This window comes from Salarias fasciatus, chromosome 18 (genome assembly GCF_902148845.1).
Source record: "Salarias fasciatus chromosome 18, fSalaFa1.1, whole genome shotgun sequence".
NCBI lineage: Eukaryota > Metazoa > Chordata > Actinopteri > Blenniiformes > Blenniidae > Salarias > Salarias fasciatus.
In genome coordinates, this window is record NC_043762.1 from 21616625 (window position 1) to 21642380 (window position 25756).

Below are 25756 nucleotides of genomic sequence, written 5' to 3' on the forward strand. Positions count from 1 at the left end.
TCACATTTGCTTTCGCTGTCGTACCTGAATGTGGTCTTAAAGTTAACGATGTGGCGTCGGGCCGTTGTGAGTGTCGTCTAAAGGTCAGCATTGCTGAGATTGTCGCTGTACTTCACCACATCCTGGACTCTCAGTGGACATTCCACCTCTGACAGCCGACAAATGTTAGTCATCGCCTGCTCTCTGTAAATTTAGCTGTAAATCACCACACACACACACCGTGAGGTTATCTCCCCCTCTCTCCGCTCTCCTCTCCCCCTTTGGACCAATTGTCAATAGAAGAGGATCAGAAGGACTTCAGCTTTTCTGATGAATGATTGTTGGCATCACCTGTTGACTGTAAATCATTAAGACAACTTCAAATGACTGTAAACACGTAACCGCTTCTTTAGACTTCAACACTACTTAAAGCCTTTCATTCACTAATTTGTTGCTAACCTCTTTATCCATTAACCAATGAAACGGCAATGTCATTTTACTACAGTATGAATGCATTCTGACTGTCGACCGAGGCCGTCGGCGCCTCGGACTTTATTTGCCTTGTGCTTTAGTCATCAAAAGGTGTATTCACAAATTGTCATAGTACGGTACTTAGAAGTATATTTAAAAGAAAAAAACAGCTGTGTACACTAAACATATTGAAAATGGTGTTGGTTGGAATAAGAACATTTGTAAGTTGTCTTGTGGAAAAAAGAAAAAAAATCTGAGAAATACTGTGTATTCTGTGCCATAAAATCAATATCTGATCTGTTGCGACTACAAGTTGGATTTTTAGCTGCTGTTCGGGCAGAAAGTATCTCAATGGCACTTTCCCAAGGGATGTTTTGGCCTCAGTAATTTCCAGACTTTGTGGGATATGTACAGAATTAAACAAAAGAGAAAAGTTTGCAATATTGTCTTTTTTTTTTTTTGAGTTGGAAAGTCCTTCTGCCACAAAATCTATTTCAAATGCCATGAATTGATGAGACGTTTGTTTACAGACAGATGAAATAAAAGTTATTCCAACCAGAGGTGCTGCCGATGTCCTTCCTGTCTGTTGCCTTGTGGGTAAGAGTTTGAACTGATCGTACACGCTTTTAGTGAGAACAAAAACTATTTTAACTCAAAGTTGTCTCCTTTTTACATGGTTTTATGATGCAATGTAATACTAATGTAAATCTAATAGTCTGATAAATCCAAAACCTGGAGGTTTTCCAACTCGACCCAGCCCGTTTGCAGAACAAGTTCAAGTCACAGAAGGGTCGTGTTGAGTCACTCGAGGAAGGCGATAAAGCGTCGGGTCATGGGCGTGTTGTAGTTTGTGATAAACGGGTTTACAGCGTTCACCCTCTGGACCCTGGACGGGTTGGCACTGATGTGACGCAGCAGAAAGAATGGCTAAAATTTAACACACAGCCCTTGAAACGAGTATTTGACAAAGTCTAATGTTAAACATAAAGCAACTTTGTGGGGAAAAAAATTCTATTGAGGTAACATTATATATATATATACACACTTATATATTATTTAACCTAAAGGATGAAGGGGCCTTCGTAGAGAGTGCTTTTTTCCCAATAAATATAACACATGTTGGCTTTTTTCAGCTTGGGAATCAGATGTGTAAACAGGGTAGTTTTACACTAGAATTAAAATAGTTTCATGATCCTATGATTCATTCAAGGTTACAGTTCCCATTTCATTGGTTTTTCCAATTCAGGGTTGCTGTTGTCGACCCCTGGTGTGTGTGTGTTTCTTGACAGGTCAACAGACAATCACGGCTAAACAAGACGAGCACATTACCTCAGTGTCGGGGTTGTTCTGTAGAAAACCTACACACACACACACACAACACACAAGCTTTGCACATCCTGGATTCAAACTGCCGACATTCCCACTACACCACCATCCCACCTGTAGCTTTCAATCACACTACATGAACTTTTGTATTGTCTGCCCATTCTAGATCTGCAATAAAATAGAAATCAGCTTTTTTTTTTTTTTTTTTAAGTTCTCAACAGACAGTAAGCGTGTTTCCATATCTTCAGTCTGATCTTGCTGCAGCCTGATCAAGTAAAAACTGAGTTTATTGGTGTCAGTGGCTTCTGTAACCACAAGTGAACAGGAACTACTTTCAAATGACGATATCTTAGTATCTCAGGTATAAATAAACTCACAGTGACCATGTTTTCTAAACTTTTAAGCTCATGCACAACTCATCACAAAGGCATCAAAGCCGACATGCATTTCAACCATAGCATACAGAAATAAACTGTTACACTGTGAAACAGCGCTTTGGAGTCCTATAACAGTAGCTTATGCAAATTCAAATGGCACTACACAGTCTAAAACCATACAAGGAATGAAACTTTGCAAGAGTTAATGAAATAAGCCTGAGAACCATAAAACATCCCCACAACCACTCCTGAGGACGACGGTACTTCTCAGCCTGTCAGCCTTGTGCATTCAGGGCTCTAACCAGGATTGCCAGCACCTGCAGGGATCAGGTGTTTGATTTGCCTTAATTAGGACCAAAGAGGGCTCAGTTAGAAACCTTGGTGCAGCAAAGTGTTGAGGCGTCTTGCCTGCGTGCGCTGCTTTTCCTCTTTAAGTCAATGGCGTGTCGAGAGAGCAGGGGCAGAGTGATTTTCCTCTGTTTGGAGCTTTTGGTGTTTACAACTTTAGTGTGTCATTCTGCCAGACTGCCGGACCCTGGAGCACTGAGTACATCACCTGATGCGCTGGATGAGTTACAAAAGCATTTGAATTTCAGCCAAAACCACACTGAGAAAATACATCTGCACCATGGAAGACTCTTAATTGGGAAAAACTCAGCACGGGGCGCTGCACTGAACGAAACCAAGGCTGCAGAGGACGTCATGGACTTTGAAACGGATTACCAAGCCGATATGGGTACGTAAGGCTGAAATGTAAAGTTATTCATGAAGTTACAGCATTGATTGTTTTGTTTATGTGAAACTTTATTCTTAAAAAGGATGGGAGGAGCAAACAGTTCGACTCAGTGCTGGACCAGAACCAGACAGGGCAGCAGTGGAGCGTCTCCTTAAAATGGAGCCAAAGGTGGAGTGCACAGTCAATTTCATGATTCTTAAGGTTCAAGATGCTGCGTCCACTCCGGAAGCTTTCTTCCTTGTGGACAGAGGTTGGTTTTCTTTTCCCGGTGAAGCCCCAGATTTACTTGTTTCTGTTTATAAAGGGTTGCATGTCTTTCTTCCTCTGAACTGCTCGTCAGGAAGTCGCTTGTCCCCTCTGCCGCTCTCCAAGTTACCTCCCAGCTGTGGCTACACCATCAAGTCTAAGCAGAGAGGTCTGGTACTGACTGCACCTTACGATGGCTGCTTTGTTATGCTTCAGGTGGGGAACTCTGATGGAAGTACTGCACATTCAAAAGCTACTTTCTTGTGACATTTTCCATGTTGTGGCCGTCAGGGCGACAGCTATGTTCTCCCGCTGCTCTGGTGGGGGGTCCCGGTGAGGATGACCTGTCCCTTGATGAGGCCGGCGTCCTGGAATCCTCCCATGGTTACCTGCCATGCTGAGGGCATGGTTGTGAAAACGGAGTGGACCGTGCCACGCTCTCGAATTCAAGTCAACTGTAAGTTTTTGTTCCTTCTGTCCTGGTTCAACATTTAATGATCGTCAATGGCCAATTCTTAAGTAGTGTTTTGCTGTGACATACATGTGCACTTAAACTAACTTCGTCATGAGAGGACCGTTTATTTTTATTGCTACTGGATGTCAGCTAAGAAATCCAACACTAATGCATGGAATACTCCATTTTAAAGATTTAAGAACTGTTGCTTTAAGTCTTCGGTTACGTGTTATGAGTTCTCATGACCATCTTAAGTTGCTGTAGTTGGAATGATGTTGAAGCGTCATCTGTTTCGTCATTTCATTTGGGAAGACAACTCTACTGACCTCAAAATAAAGTTCCCCATGTCTAATTTTTAAACATTTTTCTCAACCTTTCAGTATCCACGAAGAATGACGGTACAAATTTTCGATTATTTTGACCTGAACAAGATCACTAAATGCAATCAAAACAACTCAAAGATACAAAAGGACAGGGTGATCTTGAAATAATGAGGCCGTTCTTGAACTGACACATCATTTCACTCTAGTGATCAGTGATTTGTTTAATTTGCAGTGAATGGTGACTGGGAACCAATAATGAAAGCTTCGCAGAGATGTCTGTTCAGTATAGTTGAACATCCTGAGGGTGTGGTCATCTCAGTGAATTATGCTCCTTGCCTGAAGGAAAGGGTAAAGCACACGCATCTATTTTATTGCAAAATTCTCCATCTTTTCTCTTTGGAGGAGAAAGTGACCGTGTGATGCTTTGACATTTCTGTTCAGGATGGATTGTACTCCTTTGAGCTGGCTGGAGATGGAGAAATGAAGATTACCTGCCCGGCGCTGCAACCAGCTCCATATGTGTTCCCCCAGAATGGCAGCACTTTACAGCCTCGTCCTCAGTCATTCCAGGCTCCGGATCAATCCCAAACTGCTGAAATGTTCTCTGCCTCTCAGAGCACAGACATGGCAAACAGAAAAGCAGGCCTGGATAAGGATCAGTCTGAGTTAGCTTACTATCGCCTTCACCCTAATTTCTTACGCGCTCACTCTCCAAATCCCAAGAGTCCACACCCAGCACAGTCAGTGAAACTTGTTTCCACACCGTCTCCACTTCTCCACTCTAAGGACCGCAAATGGCAGACTCCGGACCATTTTCCATTTTCTTCTCAGCCATTCATACCTGAACCCCATCCCTTGCCGCCATCCATAATTAAAGTACCAGCAGGTCAGTTGAATCAGGACTTGCATCTCAAACCGTTCTTACAGCCTCCTTTTTTGCCTCGTAAACCTGTGGATCAACCCGAGAAACAAAAGCAGAGATTGTCCTATCAGTATATTTCTTACTATCACTCTCCGGGATTCGAAGCCCACCGTGTAGACTCGCCTTCTCCTCCGCCATCGTATGTTGAAAAATTACCAGAAAAGGCCAAACCACCTCACGGGCAAGTAGCCTCTGGAGCACAGCAGCCTGAAGCCCCTCGGGTCCAAGAACAGCAGCTCGACCGCTCCTTCCACCCCAAACCTGGATTCCATTCAGCCGACAAACAGCCGGCGGTTTCTCAAGCACCACAGCCAGAAGTTCAGCAGAGCCATATCGACCACAGATTGCAGAACAATCCCATCCCTGTGCACCACCCGAAGCCTGACGATCAACTGCCTGCAACACCCGCTGCTCTTCCTGAGCCACAAGCACCTCAACTACCAAGCCCGTTCGACCCCCAGCCAGAGCCAGAAGTTCAATCAATTGGACGGGTCAAGGCTATCTATCAGCCCCTAGAGCTTGACCTCCTCCAGGGCCAAGAGCACCAGCCATTGCATACCCATCAAAAACCTAAAACTCACTCGTTTGAAAACCCTTCTGCTGGTTCTTGGTCCCATCAGGCTGAAGTCCCTCAGGGCCAAGTGCATCAACCAGTGAACTTGTACCCTCGCCTGGATGCTAGCCGTCAGCCACTTGGGCATCCACAGCCAGCAACAGACATTTTAGGGGAATCTCATAGCAAATGTGAAAAATTTAAAATGCCAATAATGAGGAAAAATATTTCTGGAGATCCTAATATCCAAAGTGCACATCTGCCCAATAACAAACCACAGATCCAGATGCATCGTCCTTTTAACTTTTTGTACAACCTTCTGAACCCCCAGTACCCCCAGCCAAGGATGCTGCCTCCTGGTATCTCCATAAACCAACAGGTCACTTCTTCCACAGAGCATCAGGCATCAACAGATACGACCGTTACTCAAACTACTCATGATGGCGCAGTCCTACAAAACCCCCAACTCGGGTCTCCAATTTTGCCACCGTTGAATTGCCCCCCATTGTGCCTTCCTGAACTTCCTAATTGCTGCCTAAAAATTGCTTTTCATCAACATCTCCATCATATTGTTCCTGTTGGACTTGGTAGCAACAACGCGCCTTTATTTTACCTTGGACAAGCTTTTCTCCCTTCTTCAGCACTTTCTGGAGATGGTTCGGGTCATGCCCTTACTCCTGAAAAAACAACCGCAAAATCCAAAATAATCCAGTTGACCACAACCTCCCCGCCTGCATTCGTTTCTCCCGAGCCTCTTCCTCCAGTCAATGAAGGGCAGACATATCTTCAACCACAAGATGGCAGCCCGGTTACAGCTCAGAATGGTAATCCCAGCAAGGCTGCAAATCTGAATGAACCAATTTCTTCACCACACCTCCAATGGCCACATTTCCCACAAAGTGAAGCTCTGCATCCGTTAGCACATTATAATGCTCCCTTTAGGACAGAGAATCAAAACAGCCATTTATCAGCTGGAAACACAGATGATTCCTCGAGGCCTAACTTCATGCCTTTTATTGGTCAATATTCACAGGAGCAACAAAATAAGCTTCCAGTCACTGAACGCTCATTTGACAAAAAACACACGAAGCACAAAGGCTTGACGCACGACGGAAGGAGTCGAGAGCTTCATCGGTTACCGGTTCCCCCCCACAAGCTTCAACATACCCCAACTCCTGCCCACAACTTTGTATTCCCGAACAATTCACGACTGAAGATGTTTGTGAGAGGGTCCAAAAACTTGACCAAACATGAGCAGCCTCGGAATGTTTTTTCTGGGCCAAAGTTTAATGCACTGCCTGTGCACGGCCCGCAGAGTGGGCGTCTCATCGGTTTTAATAGTTCATCGAAACTTTACAGCGATCCGTTTCATGAAATATTTTCAATAGCTCCAAATCTGACAAAGCATTCCAGCAACCAGCCCCATGATCCCAAGAATTTGCAGTCCAAACAGCCCAAATGGCTCGATGAAGAAATGCCCAGCCCCATACCTGGTAATATTTACATGCAAAGGTTTAGTATTGATTCCACGTCACCATTATCTACATCTGCTTTGGGTGGTTCTGGTGGTTTATTTTTTCCCCTTGACCCATCTGTTGATGCAACCCGTGTGAAGGGTGATTTCCCAGAATCACTGCAGGATTACTGGAAATCGTGGGCACCTGTAGGCTCCAGCCCAAACCTTCCACTTCATGTTCCTGGAAAGATGTTTCAAAGGGGCTCAGCCGCTGGCCACCAGGCACCAGGTGTGTATTAAATATTACCTGAAATTGGTAATCCAAGCTTTGGTACTCATATTTTTATCTCTTGCAGTGCTGAATGCTCCCCTTCAGGTGGAACAAAGATGAAAAGCAAAGATGAACTGACTTCCCTGTGAATAAAGAACTGAAACACTCTATCAAGCCTTTTGCCCTTCTAAAATTTTGTGTAACTTTTAACAAAACAAAAATCAGGTCTCTTCAACGTTAGAATATAGTTAATGCAGGTGTGGAAACATTTTCAAAGGTCATTATTTCTCTCCACGGGCAGACAAAAAAACTTCTCTGTGGTTCAAAACTGCCCTTATATCCGGTGCAGAAGTGCATTGCCTTTTTGAGGTTATTTGCCTTGCTTTTCTCGCCTCACCATGAACTTGTGCTTCCTGAACATTGACCCCCCTCATGTAAACAAATGCTAGAATTTAACCATTCATCAGCCATCACATGGAGTATGCTACCTCCCCAGATAATCACTCTGGCTGAAATTCTACTAGTACTTCCACTTGCCTTTAGTTTAATTTCCTAAGTTAATCTCTTATGAATGACTTATACCAAACTGAGTTTGAGAACCAGGAAACTTTCCCAAAGTGCCTGACTTTTAGATAGCGAGAAGGTACCAGTCTGTTAAACATTTGAGAAAAGTCATATTTGAAAAACAGAAATTTCTTCAACAGGATATAACATTCAGGGTTTTTATCAGGGGGGCGAACTCAGAAGTCAGTGGGTTCACAGTAGTGCTGTTGGCATGAGTCGATACAAAGGGCAACCAGCACTGTGCACTGTCGCAATCAACCCTGAATGAGCTTAGTGAGTGAATGATGTATTATGTCTCAAATGGTTTGATTCAAAGATGTGTATATTCTCTAAACTATAAAAATACAACTGAGCATTATCTCGTCTTTGACTGCCATTTTACTCCTCTTTTAAAATAAAAAAAGTTATGCGCTGTTTTTTGACATGAGGGATTTATTCAACAGCAATACAGAAATACAATTATACACTTCATAAAAATATAATTTCTTATACAATTCCCATGAAATCCAGTTGATGTAAACAATCAGTGTGCCAATGTCTCATTTCCAAATAGTTAAAGTTACTGTGATATCGGTATAGTTTGAAGAAGGCAGAACAGAGTCTTTTTTAACGGAACACTTAGAAGAATCGAACCCTTCCTGGGCACACTGGGATGAGCGGGACAGGCTGTGCCTGAAGATCAGTGACGTCTGCCGCTACAGGTTCAGGCGCAGCAGCCACTTCTCTCTTAAACAACAAACGGAGCTCGGCACTTCGTGGAGAATCTGAGGCTGAACCAGAGTCGGCAGGAGGTGCCAGATCCACAGCCGTGGGCACAGGAGAAGCCGGGGCCACGGGCACGATTTCAGCAGACTCGGCTGACTCGGCAGATAAAAGTCCAGTCAGCTCGGGGTCGTGACGAGACGTCAGGCTATGGTGTTTCAGGCCCTGCTTGCGTGACAGGCTGCCCGTGTGCGCATGAACCGCTGGTGGTGAAACGGCGTCTGCGGTACTGTTGGCGTCTGCGGCAGGAGTCTGAAAAACAAAACGTGTGGAGAACACCGTGAAATTCAACCCCGACAAATTTTCCCAGGAAGTTTGGAAAGACTGTTTTACCAAAGTGGCAAACATCTTGCAGTCCACCGAGTGTCGCGCGTTTGAGCCCTTGGCAATACATAAGCCACGAGCCTGTTGAAGAAAAACATTTTTGCCATTAATTAAAACAAAAAAAACATTGCAACATAACTTTATGTGAGTGACCAGATTCATCATTATTCCATTCCAATCTAAAGAGCCACCCATTCATGCTTTCATATGTGCTTTGGTGTACTTACAGCCGTCACGTCGTTCGAGGGCGTGCAGGGATCGTCGGTGCAGTTAGCCTCAACTACAATGTACTCTACTGTGTAGAAATGTCCTCCAGACAGAAGCTGCAACGAAGCATTGAAGAGTATTGATGAATGGACAGGCTAAAGGACAATCACACGTTACTGTGAACTGACTGGATTCTGCTTCGGCCCACCTGTGACGACAGTCTTCCAACTTCCAGAAGCACAAACGTTTCATTCGCTGTTATGTTGTTAAAAGTTCCCAAAGAGGTTTCTACAAAGTCCACCGCCGCCGTATCATTGAGAGGAAGAAGGGAGGGACAGCCCAGGCAGATGTCCTCCTTTGACACTTGAAGGGACACAAGCAAGTCACAACATGACGGACAATATTTCTCACGGGAGTTTTGCATTTCCATGTGTTGATTCTGAGTGTTTTACCTTCTGTTTTACATTTGAAAGCGGTGACTGTCAGAATCCCCCCGACTCTCTTCAGCACCACGTCGCAGTCGCCTTCCACTGCCTGCACACACAGACGAAGAACTGAGTCGCAATGTAGAGCCTGAGCGCTTTAGCTGACCAGGGTCACGTTTGGCTGGCTGGCTGTGCACTGCGGCTCCATGCAGGCTCACCGTCAAGTGTTTGGGCCTGGCTGTGCAGTTAGCCAGAGGTGTGGGATCCAACACGTGACAGTACGTCTCCAGCAGGTCAATCTCCAAGACGTATGATTCTCCTTCAGGCTGGATATAAAACAACGTGCAGCGGTTAATTTTATTTTACTTTTTCATCGGTCAAATAAAAAAGGGTATTTAACTGGAATTGATTGTTAGCTGTATATTCGGAGGTAAAGAAAGAGCTTGTAGAAGTGTCACACATTGATACATGAACAACGGTATACAGTCAAACTGGTCTGCAGTTTTCTGGATGAGACTGAGCTGCAGCTAGATCTGGGTTCATACCATGCTGTAGACTTTGATGTCTTCGATCCTGTTCAGGACATACTTGTAACCGTGAGTGTGTTGAGCATTGAGGAAATCCTGAGCCGCCACGGCTGCCTCCTCCGCCTCGGCGGACTCGCAGAGAGGCCGGCGCACATTTACCCGAGCCTGCACCGCAACCAGTATCCCCAGAGCCACGACCGTCCGCAAGAAATTCATCTCTGCACCAGAAGCAAGAGATATCAGAGTAGTCAAGTAGGTAAAAGAAGGAAAGGCAGAGCTGCAGTAGCCCTGGCTGTATATATATCCTGCTCCTCAAACCCAAACACAGAGCAAAGTTAAACACAGAGATCGGCCCTCCTGACCTCTGCCTCACATGTGAGCTGGACTCTGTTTTCAGGACCACTGCCAAAACAAATGTGACCAGACGAAGCCTGGCATAGGTTTATCTCTGCAGTGTCCCCGTATCTTCATTGTTAAGAGTTTTCTTTGAAAAATCTGAGTTTGTCTTTGGGGAATTTTTTGTTTGAGCTTCTTATGTTGCTCGCTTCACCCTGGAAATACGCTGAAATGAGCAAAACCATGTTGAGGACTTTGTAATTTACAGTGAAAAAGCAGATAAAATTAAGGCGATTCGATTTACTTTAATACAAAAGTTTCTTTTTTTATTTCAATTTTCTGATAAAATGGCTCAAGCAAATGGCTTTTATTAAAATTCAGCACACATTTTTACACACTATATTCAGGGCTTATAGCGACGCTCAAAAAGGATTGTTAAAATACTTGTTGTGATTGCAGAAGTCCAAACAGCTGAACATGTCCGTGGTTCAGATTCTTTACTCCTTCATTACTCATTTGATGACTCACTAGTTGCTCTGGAGGTTCTTGACTCCAGTGCTTGAAACTCCAACAGGAAACCAACTGAGATGTCATAAAAACAGAATCAGCTGCACCATGATTTCAGTACAATATCCAATTCTACAGTTTGGTGGTGTTCTGTATGAAATTTCTCAATTATTTTTTCTTTATATATGTGAAAAATTTTCTTCCTTTATCTGAAAATTTCCTGGTGATTGTCTTTAATATGGACTTGTATAAGTTCCAGAGACAAAATTAAATTCCGCATTTTTACAGTTTTGTCCAAAAGAAGCATAACGGTAGACTTCAGGCACTTGCTCAATGTCAGCTTGGAGGAGCGGATGTTTGCGGAGGAGGGGGCAAAGTTGAGTAACATCCGTCGTCGTCGCTGATCTATTTACTTTGCGTTGGACAGGCTGCACAATACTGGAGAGTCACTCCAGGTCAGGATCATAATATTAACAGGCGGATGACCAATGAAGTGGTGATGAAAGTTAGATGTGTTACATCCTCTTCTGCTGTTCAGTCTTTACTTCCTGTGGTTTACCAATCCTTCAAGAGTCCTTCAAGGACTATACCTTGAATATATATTAATGGATTATATCATAACAAACATCTGGACATGGATATTACCATTTTTTTCGATGTATTTGTTTTTCTTTCAGTTGTGGTTTGTTAGGAGTGTTTTGTGCCTTTTTGATCTGTCTGTGTACTTGTTTGGCCCTTTTTGGTTGTATTGCAGATTACAAGAATGCTGGGGGGGGAGGGTGTTCCTCCGGGTACTCCAGTGCCCTCTCATAGTCCACAGACATGCATGTAAGGTTAACAGTTGACCCTAAAAGGCCCCTGGGTGTGAACGTGAGTGTGTGGCTGTCTGTCTGTTTGCCCTGTGATGATGGACTGAAGACGTGTCCACAGTGTGCTCTGCTGTCTTCCATCATGAGCTGGGATTGTCTCCAGCACAAAATAAAGTAGCGGAGAATATGGATTGATGTATGGGATGTTTTGTGAGAATTCATATTTCTACAGCCATTTCTGTATTTTTGTTTTTCCTTGACATTTTTTTTTTGTCTTTTTAAATAATTATGTGGCACGGATTATGGTCACTGAGCACTTTTTCATCTTTGTGTATATTTATTTATTTATTTATTTATTTATTTATTTATTTATTTAGATTTTTCTGTATCTATGTAAAAGTCTCTGCCGCTGTTTTGATTATATTAATATAATTTGGAGTGTTACTGTTTCTTTGAGGTCATTTCCTTTGTGATTATGATTTATTTTTTGTCAAACTGCTTGTTTTTGTCTCTTTTGCTCCAAAAATCCACGCGTCAAGAAACGCGAACTGTGATTGGTCGACGCTGTGGTGACGTAGTCAACACGCGCCTCTTCACATGCAGCATGGCTGGTGGTCTGCAGCACTAATGCAGGCTTTAATAATAATAATAAAGACACTGAAATAAAACCCGCGGTTCTCGTGCAGGGAGCGGCGGTCCGGGACGTTTCTCCCGTTCCGTTTGGCGGCCGGAGGAGGCGGAGCGGGCGCAGCCGGTGAGTGTCGGAGTGTTTTTGTTGCTAGCTGCTCGGGCTGTGGAGCCACTAAACGAAGCTAGTTAGCTCATGTAGCAGCGGTCCTCGTTTGGAAACACGTGTTTAAAAAGAAACGACGCCAAACTGTCAGGAAACCCGAGGTGTTTGCATTGCGACAACCGACGCAACGAGATATTAATAAGTCTCCCGTAATGTTCTGTGTTCTGCCATGTCTGTAGTTTACACACTTGTTCGGTTTGACACCAGCGGGTGAAACTCTGACTGCTCGCTCTGTCTTAAAGGCTGATGCTTTAAATAAATTAAATGAGCAGGCAGATGTGCTTTTTGCGAACTGTTTGCATGAACTTCTGGGGTCAAAAGTGGGATAACCGTCACTTGAAAACACACAGCGTTAGAGCCATAGAAAGGTTGAAGAGACGAGGTGCTTCAAGTGAGTATGCACTCAAAACAACATCCCATCTAAACATTCATTCATTCATTCATTCATTCATTCACACTAGCCTGAAGTATTGCACAGGACTATAGTTTTCTCCAGGTCATTGGAAGGTTCGAAAGTATGTCCTCATTGGTGATTTGAAATGAAATCATAAACTGTATCTTAGCTGCCAAAACGTCTTTGAATGCTGAAATAAAAGTTCTCACATCAGAAGGCCAAGTCCTCATCTCCGTTGGCTTGTTTCTGTCAGCAGATTCCCCCGGGCATAAAGACATGGAAGATACAGCGAATCATTAATGGCATAAAGGAGGAGGTTGTTCCTAGCTTTGTTTCTTTTACTTTAAAGTTATTCCATTCTTTGTCATTTATGTTTAATATTTGCTCACCTGTCTTTACCCGCTACTTCAAAAGACAAAGTTCACATTAAAAAGCGCTGTAACAACCCAACTTCTTTTAGAACAAACATGAATGCATCATAAATATGCATTTTAACAGAGATTCTGTGTCCCAGCAGATTTTCAGACGGTTGGCGGAATCAGCTGGACTTCAGAGCCGAGGCTGGAGCTGCTGAGGAAGCCATGGAGGTCCTGTCGAGGTGGAGGTGATTCTGGAGATCTGGTAGCGTCCAGCAGGAGTGTTCACCGCCACAGCCGGCAGTGGCTGACCCGGTGGATTAACGGGAAGCTGAATCAAGCAGCGTGGAGCACGGAATGGAGCGCCTACCTGACAAAAAGAAGAAAAAACTAAGAGACAGGTTTTTCACTATCATGCCGGAGTTGGTTTGATTTGCTCTCTGCTCTTTAAGCAGACTGAAGGAGTTGCACTGTGAGTCTGTATTTTCGTATCTCTGAAACATGCATCAAAGACAGAGCCGACCGGGTAAAGTGAAACACTTGAAGGGGCCGAAAAACGTCATGTCTTCCATTCAGGGGGTGTCTCATCTCTCCAGGCAAGCCAAGAGACGCCTGTTTTGTAAAGTACAGTTTTTTATGTGGAGGAAGCGGCGACAGAAAGCTCGCTTTGGTACATTCCAGCTAAACAAAAGAAACAGCTACAGCCCCTGCCTCAGTTTAAGAATGCGGTTACAGAAAAATAAAATAAAAATAGCAATGAACCAGTCTGGAGATGATGGGAGCCTTCAGGGAGAGACGTCGGCCTCGGCCTCGCCTGCTGGAGGCTCAGAAGACTCTGCTGGGAAGCAGGCTTGTCTGTCGGCGCTGACCCAATCCGACTGTTTGTCCGGAGCGGTGAACGGATCGAGCTGCTCGCGGGACTGGGACGCAGACACAAGCAGGACACCAGCCACCAACAGCAAAGCCACACAAACACTGGACTACACCGAAACCACGGACCCTCTGGGACTCGGTTCGGACGGTCATCCTTGTGGTGAATCGGATTCTGTATCAGATCCACGGCCAGCGCAAAGAATCCATGTGAATAAACCATCAGAACTTCGAACTGCGACCCCTCAAAGCCACGGCCGGACGGCAGAAGAAGGAACTGAGAGACGCGGCGAAACGGCAGCAGCTTCTCCGACTGACCTCAGCCTGAAAACACTGGCTGAGGACATACACGGTATTTACATTTTTATTCTTTCTCTTGTTTTGTTTCTAGTAGCTGTTTAAAATGACCGGTTGTGTGCATGTCTGTGTAGGATTTCTCCTCGACTTCTACAGAAAATACGGAAGCTTCATCCCACTGCAGAAGGACGACGTGTTGAAGCACCTGAGGAAGCGGTCCAACACCGAGTTCGACGGCAGGTAAACGATATACGGTGGTCTCGGTCTTTGTTTTACTCCTCGACTGAACCGTTTATCCCCCCGTGCAGGCACAAACAGATTTTCTCCGAAGTGGCGAGATGCCGAGGCGTGATCGTCCAGAAGCCGGCGCCGCCGTTCCGGGTGGTCTACAAGAAACACGTCCTGACGCTGGAGGACTTACTGACTCTGGCAGATCAAAACTGGCTCAACGACCAGGTCTTCATCTCACCTCAGAAAGTCCCGACAGATTTACACTGCGGATGAACCCGGATGTGACGTGTTTCTCTCTCTTAAAGGTCATGAATATGTACGGTGAACTGATTATGGAGTCTTCCTGTCATAAGGTAATCTAAACGATTTAACGATACTATTTCAATTTTATCCTACACTTTTTTTTTGATAGTGCTTTATTTAGAATAGTATTGATTGAGATTTGTGTTTGTAAATGCACAGCTGTAGTATTTTTAGAGAGAGTCAAACATTTATTTAAAAAGTTATCTTCCACTGAAAAAATATTCCATGTGTTTACATGGGACTTCTTATTCCTCTATAAATCCCAATAAAGCCTAATTCTGCTCTAAAATTACCATTTAAATGCCTGAAAACTTAAAGTTGAAATTCGAATAGACCAGCAGGTTTATTCTGCTTTGGAAGTGGAATTATTTGCTCATTAGGTGTCGTGCTGTAATTTATTGTAGGAGCAGTGCTCTTTGAATACAGGTTCATGGATGTGTACGTCCAGGTTTGTTAATGGACATGTTTTGATTTACTTTATCTGAGGTTCGATCCTTCAGTTGTCTGATCTTTGTCCGCAGGTCCATTTCCTCAACAGCTTCTTCCACCGGCAGCTCATGACCAAAGGGTACGATGGCGTGAAGCGATGGACCAAGAAGGTTGGGCCCTACATTTCCTGTCATATCTATTCTGCCATCTGTACAGATGGCGGTAAAACTCTAGTACATTGAATAATCGCAATAAATAAGGCGGAGTGACTGATGGCGACGGCTCGCTGCTCTCCGTCAGGTGGATTTGTTCTCCAAGAGCCTCCTGCTGGTGCCGATCCACCTGGAGGTTCACTGGTGCTTGGTGACTGCTGACATCGGCAAGAAGAGAATCTGCATATACGACTCTCAAGGGAACGCTGTCCTCAAAGTGGCACGGGTAACGAACACACCTCCAGGTTCATCTCAGACCTTGTGTGTCCAGACCTCCGTCTGTTTCCCAGAGAAACCCTCATCAGAGTTTCTCCCCCAAACAGCAAACATTGCTAATTTAGTTTTCAATTGGTTTTTTTTCCCTTTCTTTCTGATTTGTTTTGCCTTTTTCCTCCACAGAACATCTTGAAATACCTGATAACAGACGCAAAAGAGAAGAAGCAGGCGGCCTTCGAAAATGGCTGGACGGTCTCGTTTGACGAGGTGCGTGACGCCGAGCCGTTCATTCCGTCTGGACCAGGGGTGTTCAACCAGCGGCTCTGGAGCCACATGTGGCCCTTCAGTCCCTCTGTAGCGGCTCCATGAAGGCTTCACGACATGATGCGTGAATGAACAGTGAACTTATTTTTATTGCAGTGACACACCACAGTACTGTTCAGAATGATTCGTCACTCTTGGTTCAAAAGGGATTCAAATAAAGGTTCAAATAAAATAGGGAAAAATAGCCCAAACCACAGGAATTGGGGAAAAAAGTGATAGAATGTTAAAAAAAAAAAAATCTAAAAGAAGAACATAAATATGGTTGTGGGAAAAAAAGGCTTGCAAAACTGCTTAAAAGGAGATAAAATGTTGAAACGGCTAAAATTTCAAAATTGTAAACAAAAATACTTAGAAGTAGGAGCAGAACTGTTCAAATCAAGTATAAAAATAGGTTAGATTTACTAAAATATTCACTACTCTGAACCCTGACTTCATAAATGCATCATAAGATCTAGTTTTTTGTTTGTGCATCAAAACCAAGTATGAATCTTCCTGAGCTGCTTTCACGTCGTTTTAGAGGTTAAACGTTCTTTATGGCTCCAGAACAGCCGGACTTGGCGGAAAGTCACTGAAATGTCTCTTTTGGTCAGAAAGGTTGCAGAACCCCGGTCTGGACGATCACTGTCTGCTTTCCCCACCTTGTTCTTTACAGAAAGTCCCTCAACAGACCAACGAGAACGACTGCGGAGTTTTCGTTTTGGAGGTAATTTAGCTTTCCATCCCTCATCATTGAGCTTCACACAACCGTGAAATTCTGATTACAGGGAGCCAACAAGTCATTCTTTATAACTTCTCATATTATTCATGCAAGAAGTGCTTAATTAGCTGATCGTTTGAATAATCGGATAACTCCAGAAATTAGACGATGAACAGGTGTTTATTATGGATGTTGGCAGTTTGGCTGTGTGTGTTTTGTTCTTTTAGCTCTCTCACTTCACATCCTCTCTCTCCCAGTATTCTCGACGCCTCGCCCTGGCTAAACCGCTCCAGTTCTCCCAAAGCGACATACCAAAGATACGAAAGAGGATCTACAGGGAGCTCTGCGAGCGAAAGCTCCTCCAACTGGACTGAATGCTGGAAATGAAGCCTCTGATGGAGGTTTAGAGCTCAGCACACGGTTTGAGCGCTGCGTGTGTGTGTGTGTGTGTGTGTGTGTGTGTGTGTGTGGGGAGCAGATGAATGGAACGTAAAGATGCACTTTGTGAATCAGGACTCCTGTTTTGATTACTGTATTTATATGATCAGTATTTAATCAGGCGTTTTGATTCAGAGAAGCGTTGTCACGTGAGACTCAGATTTTCAGCTTGTGAAGTCTACCAGCAGAGCCTTACCGATTTCCTCGTGGCCCATGAGCACGGGTGTCGGTTGCTTTGTTAAAAAAAAAAAAAAAATCTGTAAATCTTACTTGCACATTAACTCCAGGGATAGGTTTCATGATTGTCTTTGGAGTTTACCTGCAAAAACCATGAAGGTGAAGTTGCGTTGTTCGCGACAGAATTATGGACGTTCTAAAGCAAACACCAGGGTTTTTCTTTTTCCCCCCAAATATTTCCTTTATTTCTTGGTTCACTTTTAAAAATACACTGTTTGCATGTGCAGAAGATGAAAAATTGTTTTGTTTTGTTTTGTGTTTTTTTGTTTTTTTTGTTCCATTTTCACTGGATCCTCCTGTAATGTTTGTAATGTCGTTTAAAAAGATGAATTCAGAGAATCTCTTTGGTCACTGTGAATGGGTTTTGAGGCTGCTGCAGATTTACGTACTGCACCTTTAAATGTCACACATGCACTGCATCCTGAACATTTAACAGTTGTGGCTCATATATTGTCATACATTTGTCACATCCTAGCTATAAACAGGAGTTTTACCTCGATTAGGTTGAATCTGGATATGGATATGCTTATGTTCCTAAAGAGTAAAAAAAAAAAAAAAAAAAACATACATGGGAAAAGAAAGCAGGTGCTCCTCGTAAAAAGTGGGCATTTAAGGCACAAAGAGCTCCCAGTGTGGTTTTCAGTATGAGAACCAGACTTAAACACTGTATTAAACTCCAGAACGGATCTGTTCATAACAGAGCTGTCATCCATGTAAAGTGCAGTTTCATACAGTGCATATCAACCGAAGGTATGATTTTTCACATATGCCAGTCGATTGTGTTTCACTGTCCTTTGTCGAGCACAGATCAGAGGAACTGTGACCTTCCAAACTGCAAATGCGAAAAAATGTGGATCAGTTTAGATTGAACGCTGAGGTTAAATATTCCTGCCGGTCATGTCTCGGCAGACGTGTTTCTGCCCACAAATATATAAAATAAAAAAGACAAACTCATACAGCTAACACCAAACTGATCTTTGTGTACTATAGATAAACCCAGAACCGTCCTCGGCGGCGCCTTTAGTGCAGCTTGTTTTCAGTCGTTGACGTGAAATCCCCACTCGATCTCCGGCTCGTCGTCCAGGCGTATCACCAGGTAGGACACCAGCTGGAACAGGTTCTGCCACAGGCCCAGGAACAGGTACAGGTAGAAGTCGCTCACGTCTATTTGGCAGTGGACGCCCGAGTAGTTCATGTCGCACACACACTCGAAGCTGTTCACGTAATTGATGCAGAATCCCCCGTTCATGCACGGCTCCGAGGCACATTCGTCCACGTCCGTCTCGCACCTGAAAGGAAAATTCAAGAAAAAATATCATTCAGAAGAACGAAATTCAAACTAAAACCCTGCGACAGATGTTTCCTCCTGCCACTTGAGGGCAGCAGAAAGAAGTAAAATTGATATTGGTGGTCATTAGTTCACTTCCTGCCCTCCAAGCTGCACTAACGGCCTTTAAAAGACGTCTTCCCTCATCAGCTGCTGTAATAATGCATTCCATGTCATGATGGCGGTCTGGCGACCTGTGCAGAGTGTCCACGGCCTCCATGCGGTGGTCGCTAGGAAAAGAGCACGGTGAGTATCGTACCACTGTCCGGTGAAGCCGGGCAGACAGTAGCAGCTGTGGTCCGCCTCCGAGCAGTTCCCTCCGTTGAAACAACTGTAGTTCCATCTTGTCCCCGTACACGTGGTGAGAGGCAGGCGTGGAAGTCTGAACACGAGGAAAACGCAAGGTGTGCTTAGTTTGACAATGACTTAAACCTTTTATTTTTTTAATTGGTTTAAAATGTGCTTGTTTTCAGTCTTTCATGTGTAAGAACTTACGGGCTGGTCTCTATGTACCATGGGATCTCCCGGATTTTCTCACTGCAAGAAAAACTGTTTTTAAATCACTGAAACTATTAACGTTTTGTAAAGACTGCGCGCTTCATTGAGCTTACTTGCAGTATTGGCCGGTCAGATTTTGGGGGCAGAGACAGGCGTATCTCTGGAAGCCCTTGAGACAGGTGGCGCCGTGGCTGCAGTTGCTGTTTTCACACACGTCGACCTCCAGCTCGCACTGCTCCCCGCTGTACCCGGCCTCGCACTCGCACCGGAATCCCCCGGGCGCGCTGGAGCAGTTTCCGAACAGGCAGGGGCCGGACGCGCAGCCGTCCGCCGGCTCCTCGCACAGCGGGCCGGCCCACTCGAAGGGACACGTGCACCGGTGCAGGTCGAAGGCGTCCTCGCACACGCCGCCGTTCAGGCAGGGGTTGGGCGAACACACGTCGGACCCCCAGCAGCCGTAGCGCGGGGAGGAGTCGCCATTCACTCTCACGAAGCGCTCCTCCTGAGGCCTGGGCAGGTTCAGATCCGTGTCCAGGTGGAAAGGGAGAAGAAGGCCTCCGATCTCAACGGGACCGAGACAACCGGACAGGTTCGCCCCACCGTCCGGACTCAGTCCGCCAAGAGCGACATGGCCTCCCTCCTGGAGAAAATCCAGGGCCTTCCCAGCCGTCTTGGACAAGCTCACCTCCTTGCCTCCGTCCACGTCCATCGTCCAGCTGGACGTGGGAGTCTTGCTGTCCATGCTGAGCTCTACTATGTGCCACTCGCCGTCGCTGAGCAGACCCTGGCTTTGAAGGGTCACCTTGGGCGACTCGTAGACCTGGAGCTCCACGGCCAGACGAGAGTCCAGCAGGGAAACGGTGAGGTAGTCCGAGTCCTTCTGGGCGTGCAGCAATGTGGCGGCGGGCAGCCTGGTGCGGAAGCTGATGGAGACGTTGGCGAAGCGTCGTTTTATCGTTCCTTTGCTTTGATAGTGTAAAACTCCACTTTCAGGCCGGAACGTCACATTGGATAAACCTGAAATAGAGGATGAGAAAGATTCAAACCAGTTGAATCCAGTAAAATCACAACCTAACCAGACTTATTATCGTACTCTTTAGAGGCTTTCCCAATAATCATGAATTCTTTAGGCTACTTTTTCTGTATTTGTTGATCAGGACTATGTGGATTCAGATTAATTATTTGACATATTCAAACAACCCAAAAGTAATAACTTTGATTTAGAGGTAATAACCTCCACATGTATTAATGCATATCAGCACACAAAACGTCATTTTTACATTTTATCCCAATGAACTGTTTGATTTTGGGAAAAACACACTCAAGTGACCCAATTAAACCCTATACAAAGCGAGCCAACAACACAGATGCTCAGCATCTTCAAACAGGTCATGACAAGAAAATGTGCGCAGTGTATCGATGGCTTTCTTCCCTTTCACTTTCTGAACATGTGACTCCTCCAGGAAGACTTGTTATCACAAACTACCTCTGGCATGTGGCAGCAGACTTAATCTGAATGGGGATTACCAGGTCTTAGAGGAATCCTGTGCAGGATCTCTGCCTCAACTCTGTTCCTTCCTGTAATCAGCCACACTGTAATTAATCAACGCCTGCACCACCGAGCGTCCCGCAGGGGCCGTGCGAAGCAGAGTGTCCCCCCGGCGGAAGAGGCAGATTCACACGTGTCTTGATCACTTTTTCAGTAAACGTTAAATGGAGGAAGTCCTGGGTCCACGGTTCAGGATACTCACATTCAAAGCCCTGAGACAGCGGCTGACAAACAGACGCAGCAGGACACGGGGACAACTCGCACCATTTCACCTCCTGGCAGCGCCGCCCGGCAGTGCTGGGGGGGCAGTTACAGGTGAAGTCATCCCACATGGGGTAGCACACTCCTCCGTTGAGACAGGGGTTCACCTGGTGAAGACATGACGGCATTAATGAGCGCATGTGATTATCACACACGTTGCTCGGTGAGGCTGCTGTCACTCACAGCACAGGCGTTGTTGCTGTTGCATCCTTCTGCCACGTTGTTGAGCTGCTCTAGTCTGAAAGACTCGACTGGAGCGGCTATTGGAAAGAACTGCAGGCGTTTGCTGTTGATCCTCAGGTCCTGTATGCATCCCTTAAAGTAGCCACCGAATGAAGCGGCGGCTCTCGCGTCTGGGAGTCCCCCGACAAACATCAGGTCCCCCGGGTATGCCTGGACGTACCTGATGGGCATGGAGCCCTGGTTCTGAGTCGACTGGAACAAACTGGCGGCCATGCCTTCCAGTTTCACGGTCACCAGGTGGAAATGACCGTCGCTCACTGCAGCTTGGCCAGTGAGGGTCTCAAAGTTGTTAACCTGAACTCGGATGTTTCCTCCTTCCAGCCACAGGCGCAGGTACTGGCTGGTGCTGTTGGCCAGGATGAGCAGCAGACCGCTGGCTTGTCTGGTGCGAAGAAACATGGAGATGACCAAAGCGTCGCCGGGGTCGTCGTCCATGGAGAATAAAGCATAGCTCCCCAGGTCTCCGTTCCCAAATCTTGCAGTAACGTACTCTGTACAGGAAAAAAAAGGAAGCAATGAAGAAAATCAAGAGTGTCAAAATAAAATCTGATGGAAAAGTGCTTTTTGAAGGAACTTCTCGGTACTTTAATCCATCTTTCACATGTCGGTTTTATGAGTAAACAAGTGTATAGTTATTGATTCAAAGTTCTTGGTGTTCTTCTGGAGGGATAAACTTTTAAGGCTGCCAGCCAGAGGAAAGGCCTTGGCGTGGCGTGAGACTATTCGAGTCCTTGATTTGGCAGAGCGATGGCATCCCCGATCAGTTACTGAACACACGTTTATTTAATCCCTGGCGCAGGTGTTGCTGAATGCCTTCTAACTGCACGACTGTTTGTCAGGATTCTGTGCTATTTTCTACCGACACCTTAAGCTCCTTTAACGTCTACCGGCTAACTTTATCCCGCAGCATGGCTCCCTTCAAAACTCGCTGTTTATACCTGTGCAGGGACGTGACCGAATCTGAACTCCGTGCAACCTGCACTGGCTCCAGAGGCCTGTCCTCAAGTAATTCTACCTGCAGACGTCCCATTTGTTGAGGTTAACACGCAAGATGGTGTTTATGGTGTCTGGCCGTAGTTTGTTCGCCACTCCCGGGATTTAGATCTGATTTGTTGGTTTCAAACTAGCGTGTCTTCCTCACCCTCTGCGCAGTTGTCCCCCTCGTACGGCCGGTGGCATTCACAGGTGTAGCTCCTCCAGCCGTGGCTCACGCAGCGCCCTCGGTTCTGACACGGACTGTCGTCGCACTTCTCCCTGTCGCTGCAGCCCACGGTGATGTTCGCCTGGGCGACCGAATCAACCGGCGCCAGAACCGGCAACACCAGACGCGAGTCCACAAACACGTCCCTGAAGCAGCCCAGGAAAGCAGCCGGGGTCTCCGCTTCCCCCTCCTCTCCGCCCAACGCCCAGTTTCCTCCGACGGCTCCGATGAAGAGGCTTTGACGCAGCCTTCCCGGCTCGGGCAGGCCGTCGCCTTGCTGAAGTAACTGGACCTCAACGCCGGGGTCTCTTGTGCAGTTTCCTTCAGTACAGAGCAGCCGGATGAGGCTGACCACGCCGCCGAGCGACACTTCCACCGTGTGCCACTTCTTGTCGGACAAATATTCGGGGAGCTCCTGGACCAGCGTGCTGGAGCCTTGACCTCTGAGGCTGAGGAGGCGGAGGTGCCCGTCCATCAGCTGGATGCTGAGCAGGAGATCGCCCACCCTGCGCTGTAACAGGGTGCCGGCCGCTCCGGTTGTCCTGAAGCTAAATGTGACGTTGAGTGGAGCTTCTGCGTCCAGCAGCTGCGTCTCTATGTACATGTGTCCCGGCGACTCGAAGGAGAACACAGTGGGAATCTGGCATCGAGGGCCTGTGAAGCCCGGAAGGCAGATACACGTGAACGTGTGATGGTCATCTACAAGTAAGGGCGAGCAGATCCCTCCATTCTCACACTGGGTGTTGTCACAGCCTGAAAGTGCAACTGTGCAGTTCTCCCCGCCGTAAAGGCGCCCGTTTTGGCTTTGAGACGAGCAAAGGCATCTGAATCCTCCGTCGTGGCTCTGGCAGACGCCACCGTTTTGGCATGGCTGATGTTCACAGCCACTGAGGTCCTCACCGAGCAAAGAGCCTGCAAAGATGATTACAGTTAGAAATACTTTCAAACAAAGCCCCTCACAAGTAGATTCACACATTCAGACTTAAAGCAACTGGTTTTTACTGTGTGATTTACTTGTTGACCGTCTCTACTGTATGTCTAATATGCTGCTTCGTCTTTCACTCAAAGCAAATCTGTGCAACTTGCGTCATATAAATGTTTATAGCACAACCAAGATTTCAACCTAAATATCCTGGGACATATTTTTACTATTACAAATATTGAACTGGAGGCAAAGTCAGAAAATTCTTGATGTTTAGCCGATAAATACATGTTATCAACATACCGTGTCCAAACATTACCTGCATAAAGCAAACACAGCATCCACACGTGCACACCAAATCTCAACATGGTCCTCTGCCTGTCCTCCAGATTGTTAGAGATGTGGGAATATATCTTCATTTTAGGTCAAAGACGGATGGGTGGAGAATACGGGCGTGTGCAGCTCCATCTTCACTTCATGCTCCTCAGTACATGCATGTGCTCAGTGAATTGGCTGGATCGCTGCATGGCAGATAGGAGGGATTAGACTAATGTACTTAGAATGTCTTACACATTGAACGTGTCGGGAAAGGGAGGGGCTCAGCCAGCCGGCTAATTTGAGCAACTTCAAACATGTTCCTCAGGCCAGAACCGGGGTATTCTCTTATATAAGTGACAGAAACGTGAGGTCAGAGGTTTGACAGAAAGAAATGTTTAAAAGTTTAGCATCTTGTGAAAGGAAATGTTCCAACGTTCAGTTAAGCAACGTAATACATAATTTGTGACATGGACACAAACATGCCCTCACATCAAAACTATGGCTCCTGTCCTGAACTGGGTGCTGTTTGGCAGAAGGTGCTGGACCGCAGCCCAGTCTCTGAATGGAGTAAACTGAGGACAGTGCCTCTAATCTTAGAAGAATTTCTGTCATTAAATCGTCATTGACGTAATCAGAAGTCATTTATGTCTAAGAGACTCCAGTCTTCTCATTTATACTCACAGCCTGATTGTTCTTTCAGGATGCCCGAGCTGGTCTGGTTTTACAGAGACAAACACATCTTGTATTGTTGCAGATATTTTTTTGTTTTCCCTTGGACTGATAATCAAATTATATCCATTCTTTTATAGTGTAAACGTTACGTCAGGTTAACACAATTAAAGATAATGAACAGGGAATGAATTCAGTCAAAACTTGATTTTTTAGGGGGGATAAATCTTTTAGCTATTTAGGAAAATACAATAAAAGAAAAGAATAATAGCTTTCTACCTATTTGCCATAATGATATCACTTTTTTTTATCAATTTAATACGACTTTAGTAATAACTCATTTTCATTACAGATTACATTTGCATGATAAAAAATGACACAAATTAATGTTAACTTCACAAAATTGTGATTTTTCTGTCAATAGAAGAGGCTTTCCTGCAACTCAAACCATTGAGTGTTATTCCAAAACAGCACTGTCTAAAAAAGTTTCAGAATAGTTCCTTTTCATGACCTGTACAGCAAAAATGTCTGTGTGTGTATATGTATTTATATCACCATCCTTTAACTGACAGGGCGAAAAAAGAACAGGAGCAGAGAAAGGTATGAGCAGCACAGTTTATGTTCAGAAAGAAGTTAAACTAAAATATTAACCTAAGATAATCATAATTCATGAATCCCCTTAGGGATTAATACAGTGATAATAGGGATTAAGGCTCTCTTAGAGACACACAGGATCTGTGTGTCTGTGTGTGATTGCAAATCTTCAAGTGTGCTTCAACCTCCTCCATTGGATCCATTCTCTGCATAAGTAGGTGTATTTTCGATTTACGCAGGTACTCAGGGGCCCTCAGCTGTCGCAATCGAACCAACAAATATCAGATTGCAAGTCTGCTTCTGTAAACTGTAGGTTTCCACTTCCACTGATGTTCGATATAAAACATGGGCTGGTACAAATTAGCACATTTTGACAACAACAACAAAAATGAGAAAAACTTCAGAAATTCAATGAAGAATTGTACTGATTGTACTGAATTCTACATTAAATATACAGTATACAAAGTATAAAATAGCTATAAATAGCCATATTAGTGCCTAATAATTATTTAAAGCAATTCCAGAATGATACAAAAAAAATAGAAGACATTCAAATTATCTATCTATCTATCTATCTATCTATCTATCTATCTATCTATCTATCTATCTATCTCTAATGGAAGCGACCGATCGCTTTTCAAACTACATTACCCAGAGTTCTTTGCGTCGTCTCGTGATAAACGTCGGCGGAACATTTTTTTTTTAAATTTATTTAATTTATTTATTATTTGTGTTTTCATTGCATGTGGCTATAATAAAGCTTTATTAGTGATTTATTTGAATTTATTTCGCCGCGTGCTTC

At 45.0% G+C, this 25756-nt stretch overlaps 4 protein-coding genes across 5 annotated transcripts; 2 read left to right on the forward strand and 2 right to left on the reverse strand.

Annotated features, from left to right (window-relative positions):
• Window positions 1-3474: 3474 nt before the first annotated feature.
• Window positions 3475-7247, forward strand: LOC115405528 (uncharacterized). The gene is made up of 5 exons (XM_030115131.1): window positions 3475-3592; window positions 4145-4260; window positions 4354-4539; window positions 5719-6521; window positions 7220-7247. The coding sequence occupies exons 1-5, from the start codon at window positions 3475-3477 to the stop codon at window positions 7245-7247; spliced, it is 1251 nt and encodes a 416-aa protein (XP_029970991.1).
• Window positions 7248-8373: 1126 nt separating this feature from the next.
• On the reverse strand, window positions 8374-10139 carry ahsg2 (alpha-2-HS-glycoprotein 2). Its single transcript, XM_030115133.1, has 8 exons — window positions 9942-10139; window positions 9615-9722; window positions 9424-9505; window positions 9180-9334; window positions 8992-9087; window positions 8774-8845; window positions 8495-8692; window positions 8374-8448 (listed from the first exon to the last, which is right to left on the reverse strand). The coding sequence occupies exons 1-8, from the start codon at window positions 10137-10139 to the stop codon at window positions 8374-8376; spliced, it is 984 nt and encodes a 327-aa protein (XP_029970993.1).
• A 2055-nt stretch (window positions 10140-12194) lies between these two features.
• On the forward strand, window positions 12195-18236 carry LOC115405570 (sentrin-specific protease 5-like). 2 transcript variants are annotated; one of them, XM_030115184.1, is made up of 10 exons: window positions 12195-12329; window positions 13277-14340; window positions 14420-14525; window positions 14594-14741; window positions 14822-14869; window positions 15341-15418; window positions 15549-15686; window positions 15860-15943; window positions 16653-16703; window positions 16955-18236. In XM_030115184.1, exons 2-10 carry the CDS (start codon window positions 13620-13622, stop codon window positions 17069-17071), a joined length of 1491 nt encoding a protein of 496 aa, XP_029971044.1. In that variant the 5' UTR covers window positions 12195-12329; window positions 13277-13619; the 3' UTR covers window positions 17072-18236. The 2 variants fall into 2 exon arrangements, with proteins under 2 accessions (XP_029971044.1, XP_029971043.1); XM_030115183.1 differs by having other exon boundaries at window positions 12202-12329; window positions 13280-14340.
• Window positions 18237-18396: 160 nt separating this feature from the next.
• Window positions 18397-23801, reverse strand: LOC115405698 (protein crumbs homolog 1-like). The gene is made up of 8 exons (XM_030115360.1): window positions 23693-23801; window positions 22392-23363; window positions 21191-21741; window positions 20949-21114; window positions 19311-20214; window positions 19195-19236; window positions 18959-19081; window positions 18397-18661 (listed from the first exon to the last, which is right to left on the reverse strand). Exons 1-8 carry the CDS (start codon window positions 23790-23792, stop codon window positions 18409-18411), a joined length of 3111 nt encoding a protein of 1036 aa, XP_029971220.1. The 5' UTR covers window positions 23793-23801; the 3' UTR covers window positions 18397-18408.
• Window positions 23802-25756: the final 1955 nt, after the last annotated feature.

Coding starts and splice junctions, on each gene's coding strand:
- LOC115405528 (XM_030115131.1), top strand. CDS start 3,475: ATGACCTGTCCCTTGATGAGGCCGGCGTCCTGGAATCCTCCCATGGTT. Junction 3,593..4,144: donor CTCTCGAATTCAAGTCAACT/GTAAGTTTTTGT, acceptor TTTAATTTGCAG/TGAATGGTGACTGGGAACCA. Junction 4,540..5,718: donor CCTCTCAGAGCACAGACATG/GCAAACAGAAAA, acceptor CTGAACCCCCAG/TACCCCCAGCCAAGGATGCT.
- ahsg2 (XM_030115133.1), bottom strand. CDS start 10,139: ATGAATTTCTTGCGGACGGTCGTGGCTCTGGGGATACTGGTTGCGGTG. Junction 9,723..9,941: donor ACATCAAAGTCTACAGCATG/GTATGAACCCAG, acceptor TTTTATATCCAG/CCTGAAGGAGAATCATACGT. Junction 9,335..9,423: donor TTTCAAATGTAAAACAGAAG/GTAAAACACTCA, acceptor TGTCCCTTCAAG/TGTCAAAGGAGGACATCTGC.
- LOC115405570 (XM_030115184.1), top strand. CDS start 13,620: ATGCATCAAAGACAGAGCCGACCGGGTAAAGTGAAACACTTGAAGGGG. Junction 14,742..14,821: donor AAAACTGGCTCAACGACCAG/GTCTTCATCTCA, acceptor TCTCTCTTAAAG/GTCATGAATATGTACGGTGA. Junction 16,704..16,954: donor GCGGAGTTTTCGTTTTGGAG/GTAATTTAGCTT, acceptor TCTCTCTCCCAG/TATTCTCGACGCCTCGCCCT.
- LOC115405698 (XM_030115360.1), bottom strand. CDS start 23,792: ATGAAGATATATTCCCACATCTCTAACAATCTGGAGGACAGGCAGAGG. Junction 21,115..21,190: donor ACAGCAACAACGCCTGTGCT/GTGAGTGACAGC, acceptor TGTCTTCACCAG/GTGAACCCCTGTCTCAACGG. Junction 19,237..19,310: donor CTGACCGGCCAATACTGCAA/GTAAGCTCAATG, acceptor TTTTTCTTGCAG/TGAGAAAATCCGGGAGATCC.